The sequence below is a fragment of the Rhipicephalus sanguineus genome, chromosome 10 (genome assembly GCF_013339695.2).
Source record: "Rhipicephalus sanguineus isolate Rsan-2018 chromosome 10, BIME_Rsan_1.4, whole genome shotgun sequence".
NCBI classification, from domain to species: Eukaryota; Metazoa; Arthropoda; class Arachnida; order Ixodida; family Ixodidae; genus Rhipicephalus; species Rhipicephalus sanguineus.
This window is the reverse complement of record NC_051185.1, coordinates 140,458,160-140,468,798: the sequence shown is the minus strand read 5'-3', so window position 1 is coordinate 140,468,798 and position 10,639 is coordinate 140,458,160. Positions and strand designations below refer to the sequence as shown.

At 41.5% G+C, this 10,639-nt stretch overlaps 1 protein-coding gene across 1 annotated transcript in view; it reads right to left on the bottom strand.

Annotated features, from left to right (window-relative positions):
* Positions 1 to 7,262: 7,262 nt before the first annotated feature.
* The window catches only part of LOC119406771 (intraflagellar transport protein 122 homolog), a 73,876-nt gene continuing 70,499 nt past the window's right edge, over positions 7,263 to 10,639 (bottom strand). Inside the window, 2 exon segments of the mRNA XM_049420203.1 lie at positions 7,263 to 7,638; positions 10,049 to 10,221. Of these exon segments, the coding sequence (XP_049276160.1) occupies positions 7,551 to 7,638; positions 10,049 to 10,221 (261 nt within the window). The 3' untranslated portion in view covers positions 7,263 to 7,550.

Below are 10,639 nucleotides of genomic sequence, written 5' to 3'. Positions count from 1 at the left end.
GCATATGCATTATACAACCAGTTATTTACAGTTGCGTAGCGATACCAACAGCAACATGGGTGTTACCATCACCAGACGCGGTAAGCTGATATGTAGTGCTTATATTCTTCAATACTGGGTAGCGCGAATCTGAACAGGACAAAGACGAAACACAAATGCACAAAACAGGCGTTACTCGCAACTAAGCTTCATTCAGAAAAGTTCCCCTACATATACACCCAGCCAAGTGGCACACGCAGGCCCACTGCACGTACGTTACAGTCACAGAACTAACTTTGCAGTTAGTTGGGTTACAGTTGTTATGCTTATAGTTATCTGTTACGACGAGAGCGCACGCACGTTTCACGAACCCGTATGTCTGGAAGGGGTTCACCGTGATCAGTGAGCACCAGCAACTGGGCCGGACTTGTAAATCGGATCTGTTCGTGATCGCGGCTACGAGAGGTCTAAGTGCAGTGAAGTGCGAGGTATAGCACAGCTGGTGGAAACCCTGGCTGCCTCTTACGATGAAATGATCTATGACGCCTCTTGTCCCGCACGTGGCAGCGGGGTCTTTTGATGCCCTGTCCACATTGAAGCCGTCTTTCACGCCGTATAAAGACCAGTAGTTATAGGGTCTTGATAAATCAATCTTGAATTCACCGATAATGATGAGCGGCCAGGTTCTCTCGGCATATTTATTGTAGGAAGCATTGACCCCGGTTTCTGCGTAATCGACGTGGTCCACGTTGCGCACCACGTGAACAAGTACGTGGTAGTTGAGCGTCTTCTAGGGGTGTTCTGTTTTCAGCTTCCTCACTTTCCTTGTGTCCGCCACGGTGGTGTAGCGGTTACGGTGCTCGGCTGCTGACCCGAAGGTCGCGGGTTCGATCCCGACCGCGGGGGTCGCATTTCGGTGGATGCAAAATGCTAGATGCCCGTGTACTGTGCGATCTCGGTGCACTTAAAGAATACCAGATGGTCAAAATTAAAGCATCTACCATTATTATTACTATCACTTTCCTTGCGTGTCAAGGTGTGTGTTCACGTTTACTGTGTTGGTTGAGACTTTGTATCACCTGTGGCACATACCCGCATAACATAAACTCTGGTATGCGGGTATGTGCCACACGTGACTGAGAGAAAGGGTTTCATGACGTACGCGACAGGTATTTTGCGTTATTCAAGTCATGACCAGTGAATCGTGTTCACCATACACTGATCCTCTGCTATGCCAATTTTGGTACATTAGAAGTTATGGAGACGACGAGGAGAGCGCCCAGACGTAGGCGGCTAGATAGATAGATAGATAGATAGATAGATACGTAGATAGAAACGCCCAAAGTGCCTGAGGTTCGCTAAGAAATGCTTCGCATTTAAAAGAAGCTAGGCGTAGGGGCTAGGGCATGCCTTTTTTTACAATAGATTGCAGGCTTGAAACATGGTTTACTTCACTACAGCCATGCAATAGTGAAGCCAGCTGAGGCGTCCAACCATCCCCGGTTGTGGCGATGGTCGGATGACAATTTTCTCAACCACTACAGTTACTTGTGAAAGCGCAAGATTAGTAGCGCCACCTATGGCCTTTGAAAAATATGGTCATGTGTTTGGTGCATGTGACCCCTTGATTTAAAGAAAGCTTCAGCAGTTTTTTTTTTTTTTTGATATTATGAATATAAACAAAACCAGTACCATAACTTCCCCTTCTCGCACACCTCATAAGGTGCACAGCACTTTTATAGTGATTTAATTTTGCAGACTAGTGCCTGCAGTTTTGATGTATTTCCTCAAAAGATTATTTCCTATGGTCAAGCTCTGCTTGTTGAAAAATGTCTTACAGAGACGACTTTAAACATTATGCCCAGGACTAATGTTGCCGTGGATGAATTCATCTGTTGAAGTAAAACAGCTTTGTAAACCTTTGTAAACAATCCCTTTGCTTTATTTTGACTACCAAGAAATCTTTTACGACACACACATATTTATAATTTGTTGCAGCTGAACACTTTGTCTGAAGCAAGCACTGCTGTACAAGTAACAAATTCCTGTGCTGCACTTCTAGGTGAAAATGCTTTTCTTTAAAAAACTGCATAAGTGTTTCTAGATTTCTCTATAATTGATTCAATGTTGTTATTGCGATATGTATCAGCAGTCTATTTGTTATTACCTTCTGTGGTCACTTTTTTCATGTTTTTATGTTGCACATAAGCATAGGGAGACAAACAGGATGAAGCGACAGATATATATGAGCCAAAATGAAATCATTGGACAATGTCACACGAAGAGTTAACATCCCTGATGTGCAGTGTATCAAAACAAAGAATGCATAATGAGCTGGTGTACAGGTGACTTTACACATCTGCAAAGAACATACGCTACTGTGCTTTGCATTGCAAACAAAGCTGATGCACTTGTTGCTGTTTCAACGTACAAGTCTTGCAGTCAGGATATGCTATGATAAAATGACGAGCATATTCTTTTCTTCAAGAACAGTCATGCTTTATTCCGAGGACAACGTGAGAAGAGGAATTGGGGCTATCACAGCGCAGTTTTGCAAGGACCAGAGTCCTAATGAACTTCGCGTACAATACATTCGAAATTTCAACGCAGCAGTGCTAATAGAGGTTGTCAGAAACTACAACCACAGCATACATAAATACAACCATTTGGACTACTCATCGCAAATAATGAATAAGAAATAAATGACAAGGATGCACCACTACAGAGAGCCAAATGGAATGCTGAGGCCTGCCGCACATACAAGAGGGATACATCTTCGAATTTATAATGTGCACAGCAGCTTGGCAGTACACTCGAGCAATGCCAAGTGAGAGCAGGTCACAAAAAATTTAGTCATCATTCAATACATGCAAATCATTAAATTGTGCAACGGATTCACAGCACGAATTTTCAGTGCTAATGGTACTCTCTGTGACCGTAAAACAATCCTCATCAATTTTCTCGGTGCTGCTATCAGTATTGAATAATTTGCTCACAAGCCTCATTGCCTATGGCCTCGGCTAGTGTGGCATTAGCTGAGAGTGAAGGAACTGCAAGAAACCAAGGAACACAGCAAGGAATTTGTCTAGTAACCTCCTGACCAACTGCAACCTATCCTACATCAAAATTGTTCAGTTACCTCGCTTAGTTATAACAACAATGCATTTACACTCTACTAGCATGACAGAGCACATCATTTAAGTGCACACTCATTTGAGGTACAGACACTTGGCAATTTATTTCACAAATGTTTATCTATGAATAACTTTACATACTTTAACTTTAAAAAAATTTCACTGGGCTCTTTCACTTCCTCTCTAGAGGAAAAGCCAGACCAGACCTAAATAAGAACTGCAAGATATAGCAAAAAAAAAAAAAAAGACCAAGTGCGCAACGGGCTCTGAAAAATCCCCATCTCAAAGCATCATTAATACTCCAGAAACCATTCTAGGAACTAAAGCAAACCGAAGTAGCATTTTGATAACAAAGGAATTTTATCGCTCCCCTCACTAGCGTTACGAATAAGACAAATTGCTCAAGCACACCAGGAATCTTCCAGCGTAATGGCCACCTCACCGCGCATCTCCTGATCGACAAATCTCACACCAAGTTTACACTGCGCCAGTGCTTGGAATGGTAGTTCTTGATAAAAATTAATGCAGCCAGTGTATAAAATGAAGAACACAATTTAAAAAAAATCACAACTAGCCAACTCAATTAATGATATGAAGAGGCAGCCAGATGAGGATGAAAACACCGCGAAGTGCCAGTACAGTCGAGGAACTGCAACTCCAATAACTTGCTTTCAAAAGTACATGTTGCAGTGTTCTCACAAAGGCAGTCATGCACAGAACTGTTCACTACAATGTAAAGCACATGAGGAAACAGCATTGGTGTGTGAGGACAACCTGCAGGGGAAGTTCGATGCAGCAAATTCTAGCACGCGCGTGCCCACATAGTTATAGAATGTTTTGCACGTTCCCTTTGCGAGAACAATATGCTTCATTAGCACTTTTGTTTTGCAGTAGACGACTGCTTACGCAAGATACATATACGACAACTCAGCGGGTCTGTACAGTAAAAAACTGGTGAGGACTTTTGATGAGATGTTGCCTGGCAGAAAATGTGCACCTGCAAATCCGAGAGTAGTGAGATTGTTGTTTGTTCCTGTAGCTTCTATTTGTTCCTGAATGGAAATGCAAGGCCTACACCTTCCGAGAAAACCTTCCAATTATTTCTACACTCACGTGTATACAGATGGCTCAAGTTACAGAAAGGTTAAAGAACCTGCGAGTAGTTCGGCAAGATGATGCTGTGATGTGCAGCACGTCAACTGCTTTAGTTACAGTTATAGCACGTGTTTCTCACATCTTTTTTAAGCATTGAAGAATTTCCGAAAGTTGCTTCTGGTATTAATATCTACTTGCCTATCAAATGAATCTACGACAGTGACAAGCACAGGCTTTGTATGGCAGATGCAAGTAAGAACCACGTGAATATAAAAATATTAGTAAGTCTAGGTCAATCAACTTTGCTTCATGATAATCCTTTATGAAGTGAGAGGTCGTACTGTAAATTAAATACGTGAATCTGCTGCCTCAAGTTGTATGCCACTTAGCTTGCAAGCGTCCATGCTGATATGAAACTTCAAGTGACATCAATGGCAAATACATACTGCGTCGAGCTAAAGGAATAAATTAGTCCTTTACAACATCCAATGAAATCATGGAGAACATAAAATTATGAAGAACATAAGTATTGCTGTGAAAGTACGACAAACTTGTGATAGGATTGATGCCATTGATGTGAAAATCCAATAGCTCGCATGACATGACATGTCCCATTAAAAGACTAGCGACTGGAAAGCCACCAATTATTCATTTATTTATTTATTCACTTATTCATTTATTAAGTACCTGCTTCGCAATAAAGCATTATAGCAGAGACAGTACAGTTCATATAAACAACCGTCATATAAAAACTCTAATTACATGTGAATTTGAATGTGATAACAAATGCTGTTTGGCTATATGTACTTATTATTTTATTTCTATTTTATTTCTGGGCTTTATGTGCTAAAACCACAATATGACTATGAGGCACATCATAATGGAGCGCTCCTGAAATTTCAACCATCTGGTGTTCTTTAACGTGCACTGACATTGCACCGTATATGGACTTCTAGCATTTCGCCTCCAATCACGGGATCAAACCCGCGACCTTCTGGTCAGCAGCCAAGCACAGTAACTACTGTACCACCAAAGCGGACATATTTACTCATTACATTTTCCCACTTCAACTGATGCTATGTCCTCACTTCAATCGGTCAGCACATACTACCGGAGTGTTGCGTTCAACTCGATTTACAACTAAAACGAATCGTAGTACCCGGCAGGGGCATAAAATTCGCGATCACGAAGTAGATTTTAAGAATCTGTCAGTCGTGGGTAATCTGAATTAAAAAACAAGCGAAGCCGACATTACCGCAATGTACAACTGCCCAAAGTGAGGCTGCCAGCACATTGTCGAATATTAAGAATGACAAAGGCACGCATTAACTACGTGATGAGGAGAAATGTGCAAAAGCACATTACTCAGCATTTCAAGCATAATGTTGGCTGTGATATAACTGGCAGTGTGTGTCAGCAAAGTCTGGGCTTGTGACTTATTTAACGAGTTTGTTCTGTGGTTCTTTTTCAGCTGAGAGAAGAACAAGGTCTCACAGGTCTTATTTATGAATTGATTTTTAGTTAGTCACAACTGTACAAAGAAATGGACAGTGGAGCCTAGGAAAAAATGCAGGAATTTAAGTGCAATGCTTTAACAACTGACAATTTAACAAATTAACAATAAATTTGCTCAGTGCTTTCTGTGGCATCACTGTACCTTTTAGTCAATTTGCTATGCAATTACATAATTTCTATCCTGACATAAAAGGAATGATTTGAGGGTTTCTAAAAAGCTGTCAATTCAACAAGAGCAATTCACTTCGATGAAGTTGACTTGATGACCTGTAAACTTGAATAGCAAAGGAAAATGGCGACAAAAGGGCAAGCACAGACAAGTGTTAATGTCCTTTGCACTTCAGGCATATTAGTTATAGAATACAAACTTTCTAGTCTTGAATAACTTGGTGATTTAAGTTGACTCGACGTAAGCCTATGCTGTCCCTTTTAATGTACAAAGGGGTGGACACTGAAACTGCCCAAGAGCCTTATGTAGCGTGATGTTCCACTTGTAGTGTCGCTTGTAGTACCGGACAGTGGTTCGCCCGTTCGCACGCTACACGGCACAATGTACGCAAGTTCAGTTTGTGCGAGTGCCGTTGTATATAACATTTGTTATACTGACAAGCACAACCCACCCTGTTACATCTTTTTACTTTTAAATTCTACGCAGCAGTGTTAACAATTACTGTTATAGCCAAGAACTGTTTTCAATGCCGTGGTTTGCTGTGAAGCAGTTAGTGACTAAGCATTTACGAGATCTCTGTGAATACTCAAGTAAAGTTGTGTGCAGTTTTCGTGCATATATAGTTGTCGAATATAGTATGCCTATGTGCTGACTGTGGCCGTCTTGTTCTTCTTTCTCCGATGTACTTCCCACGAGCATGTGCCAATTACACGAATAAAGATGTTTTCGGCCACTTTCTGAAGCCCCGACTGCGTCTTTGTGCACAGAGCCAACGAGACAACATGGGACAGCATCCTTTGTAAGTGCGCAGAATAGATTCTCTGAAAAACCTTTGGTGGTGTTCTTTGTTGTTCATCCTTGAAGGTAAGTTCATTTGGAACATTTTTGCAATTGACCCATTACAAATGAAACATTGGGTATTTTGGAATGAAACATTTCATAGTTAACACTGTTAACAAAGAAAAGTAAAACCTTTTTGATACTGCAGCTACTCACAGTACCTCTCAGATATTCAAAGAAACTAACAGTCAGGCAAACAAGCACATAAATAAGTATCACCCTCAGAAACATGCTAAGCAGATAAATATGTGTGGTAGTCAGAGGTAAATGAGAAAACACTCAAGAGAACTGCATGCTTCCTTAGTCCAAACACAGTTGTCAAACTCAGGCCATGGCCAGAGTTTGAAGCCTGTTTTTTTTTCCTGTATTTAAATTAACACTAGATTATTAAATGTTTCCTCGATATACACACTTAACAAAAAAACTTCCATTTTAAGATGAGTAGGTGACGGTGGTGCACGCATCAGTACCCTCTGATGGCAACAGTGGTAGTATTGATGCTGAACAGCCAGTGAGAGTGCTGAAAGCACTTTGCAAAAGTGCCAAAACCTAATGTTACATGGGCACAACTAACATAGGCCAACCACTGATGAGCAATGAACCGCTGCTTCGCCATTGGGGGCGCCACATTGGCCACTTTTGCTGGATTCCCCTGGTGCCCTGGCTCTCGCTCAACAGGTAAACGTAAATACACGACCGGGTATTGAACGCACGACCTCACACTCAGCAGCAACTGCCTTAGAGACAGCTCCATCACCACGAGTCTATTGGTACTTGCCTAAACCACCAACAGCAACGGTATTCCTTCTAGCCAAACTCTAGGCACCAGCATCCTCAAGCTTTGTCCTGCAGAACGGACAGGCATTGGTTTGGAGGGTGTGCATCTCGAAGTCATCGCCAGTGAAACACCTGGAACGACGAAGGGATACCAATAACCTTCGAAACAATTGCACTATTTGCTGTGTTTGACACTGAACTCGGTTTTTGTAACTTGTCCACAACACCACAAGAAACGCTACGCTGAAAAGTAAACACCAAATCGGGTGGATGCATGATGCAGTGATGTCAAGAAAATGAAGGTGATGTTTGACACTCGCTGAGCGAAGAATGGCAGTAAAATGTGCATACACAGAGGTATTATGTGCGTATAAATACTTTCAAGTAGGGGTGTGCGAATATTCGAAATTTCGAATATTTTTCGAATAGTGTTTGCTATTCGATTCGATTCGCACTGGAATTTTACTATTCGAACTATTTGAACTTCCCAAAGACAAATGCAGTCAACGTCCAATTGAAAGTGACCCCTTCAGATTTTCAATATGCTTCACCTCATCACACCCCCGTATTGCAGTAAAGCTACCTTTCAAGCTCCGTTACGGTCGAACTTGGGCAAGACACGGTCAACGTCCGATTGGAAGTGGTCCCTTAATATTCAATATGCTTCGCCCCATCACACACCTGTATTGCGGCAAAGCTGCCTTTCAAGCTCTGCTACGGTCGCAAATGTGTTAACTCAAGAAAACGCTGGTTCCAACATGGAGATGAAACATGTGGCAGAGGTGGGGGCTCAATTAATGCTGTTTTGGACCTGAAATTTGAGCAGGAAGTTCGAAAAATCGGACACCGAAGCTTTTTAGCATCCAAAATTTCAGATGTTCTTATATATCGACGTCTACGAGGCAGATTTGGAACTCTGGACTTGAAGGGAGCACACCCTTGTCTCCCACATCAGTTGGGCTTCCACAGAAGTTGAAAGAGGAGGAGAGGCTGAGGAAATGGCATCTCTGCCTATCACGTGTTAAGTGTTGTCGGCAACACTTTGGTTGCACCAAATACAATTCGGCCTCTACATTGCCTCATTCTTGATAAGAAAGACAACTATGAAATATGACCCCACCAGCGCTTCATCAACCTAGCGAAAAAAAACACATTCATGTTGCTATCTCACAAGAACATACTTAGGGATTCTCTGCAATTTTTTCTGTAATTTCACTTCGAATTATTCGAAAAATGTTTGAGAAATATTCAAAAATTATTCGATTCGCACTCAAATCTTTATTATTCGAATTCGCTTCGCACCCAAAATTTTGCTATTCGCACAGCTCTACTTTAAAGTATTCGATACTCCTTTTTTGGTAGTATAACATACCCGTTATGAATGATTAGCAAAGGATGGGTTCTCATGCAGTGAAATGAAAATTCTATGCCACATTAATAAAAATAAAAGAAACTCAATGACGCCATTGAACATCATGCACTATTTCGTTAGGCCATCTGTGTGTCTAAAGATATGTATGAAACAAAATGACATTTCCAAGTTTTCTCTGGTGACTTAACCCCTCAACTGTTTTCATATTTTGAGACATTTTCTCATTAAAATGGTTATATTTTTTATGTTGGTATTGAACAATGCTCTACTACAAAGCAAGTTCTTGCACTTTAAAAAAATTCGAAGCATACACAAGGTCAAATTAGTTCAATGCAGTTTATGTTAATTACTCATGAAAGAAAAAGGCCGGTTAACTGCTAATAATTAACAAAAACAAAACAAGAACAACAATGCTGTTAGAAATTTTCAGCATTTTGAGAATGACTTCAACATTCTGGCAATTTTAATAATTCTGACAATGATGAAAAGCCTTTCAGTCAAGCGGATGTACACTCATCCAAAATAAATGTTTGAAGACAGTTCAGCAGGAGCTTCTCTCCAAAAACTGAGCTCATTCACAGGGGCGTAGCCAAGGGGGGCGGGGGGGGGGGCCAAACCCTTTCGAGAATTTTAAATTTTGCTTGCGTATATGTACACGCACATATACAAACGCACGCACGAACATAAATTATGGTTGAACCCCCCTCCCCCCCCCCCCCCCCACAAAAATTTCTGGTAGAAATCTAAACGGGGAGAGGTAAGGTCAGATTGCGCCAAACACAAGGACATTAGGTTCTTTAGGAAGTGATGTAATACCGTAGAATTAGAATCAAAATACCATACCATCGTGGTTGGCACATGCCCTATTTTTAGTCTACAAGACCTCTATTAACCACTCTGATCACCTCATCACGCTAGTGCAAGCAATGAGCAACTTGCGCAGCTAAAAATTTTTAAAGAAGCTCTGTGCCAACCATGATGGTCACCGTCACTGCTAAAAGACCTTATCCACTGGGTTCAGTAAATTAATGGTCAGCACACTGGACTGACGTAAGCCCGTTTACTGGATCTCTCACCCAGTGCAGTATGATATATATCTCTCCATAAATTTATTTGGCAAAGGGCAAGCGTACAACTGTTCGGCGTGTTGAAATACAAGGGCTCTTCACCTTAGCACAACTTGGACATGACACCACCACGACGTCTGGCACAACATTTCGGTAGAAGCGACAGCGCAGGGGTTCAGGCTGCCGGCAGACGACGACATCGCGGGGTCCCAGTGTGGCCAGTGCTTCACGATCCAGAATCACCGATACACCACCGACCCCCTCTCCTGGTTCCTAGAAAAAAAAGACACATCCAACATGGATGACTACGTGTAATAATGGACCAGTATTCCTAGGTGATCACTTAACCCTTTGAGATGCTTTGTACAGATTTGTGTACACACCTTGTTTTTGATAGTTGTGTCGAATAGCAGCTAAGAAAGACCAACATACATTGAGGTTTGGATGAATCGAACCACCTACGAAATAAATGTGTCTTTATTGTGTACTGCTGCATATGGTGATTTTGTTGATGGCACTACCATGATCAATGTGTCGTATGACATGCTGCTTCCCACGGGCAATGTCAAAAGCGCAATTTTTCTTTGCTTGAAATGAATATAACCAAAAATGAAATTGCACTGTATTCTAGCCTGAGACTTGATTCTGTTTTATGCAAAAACGGGAGATGAACAGCTTCAGGATAAATAGA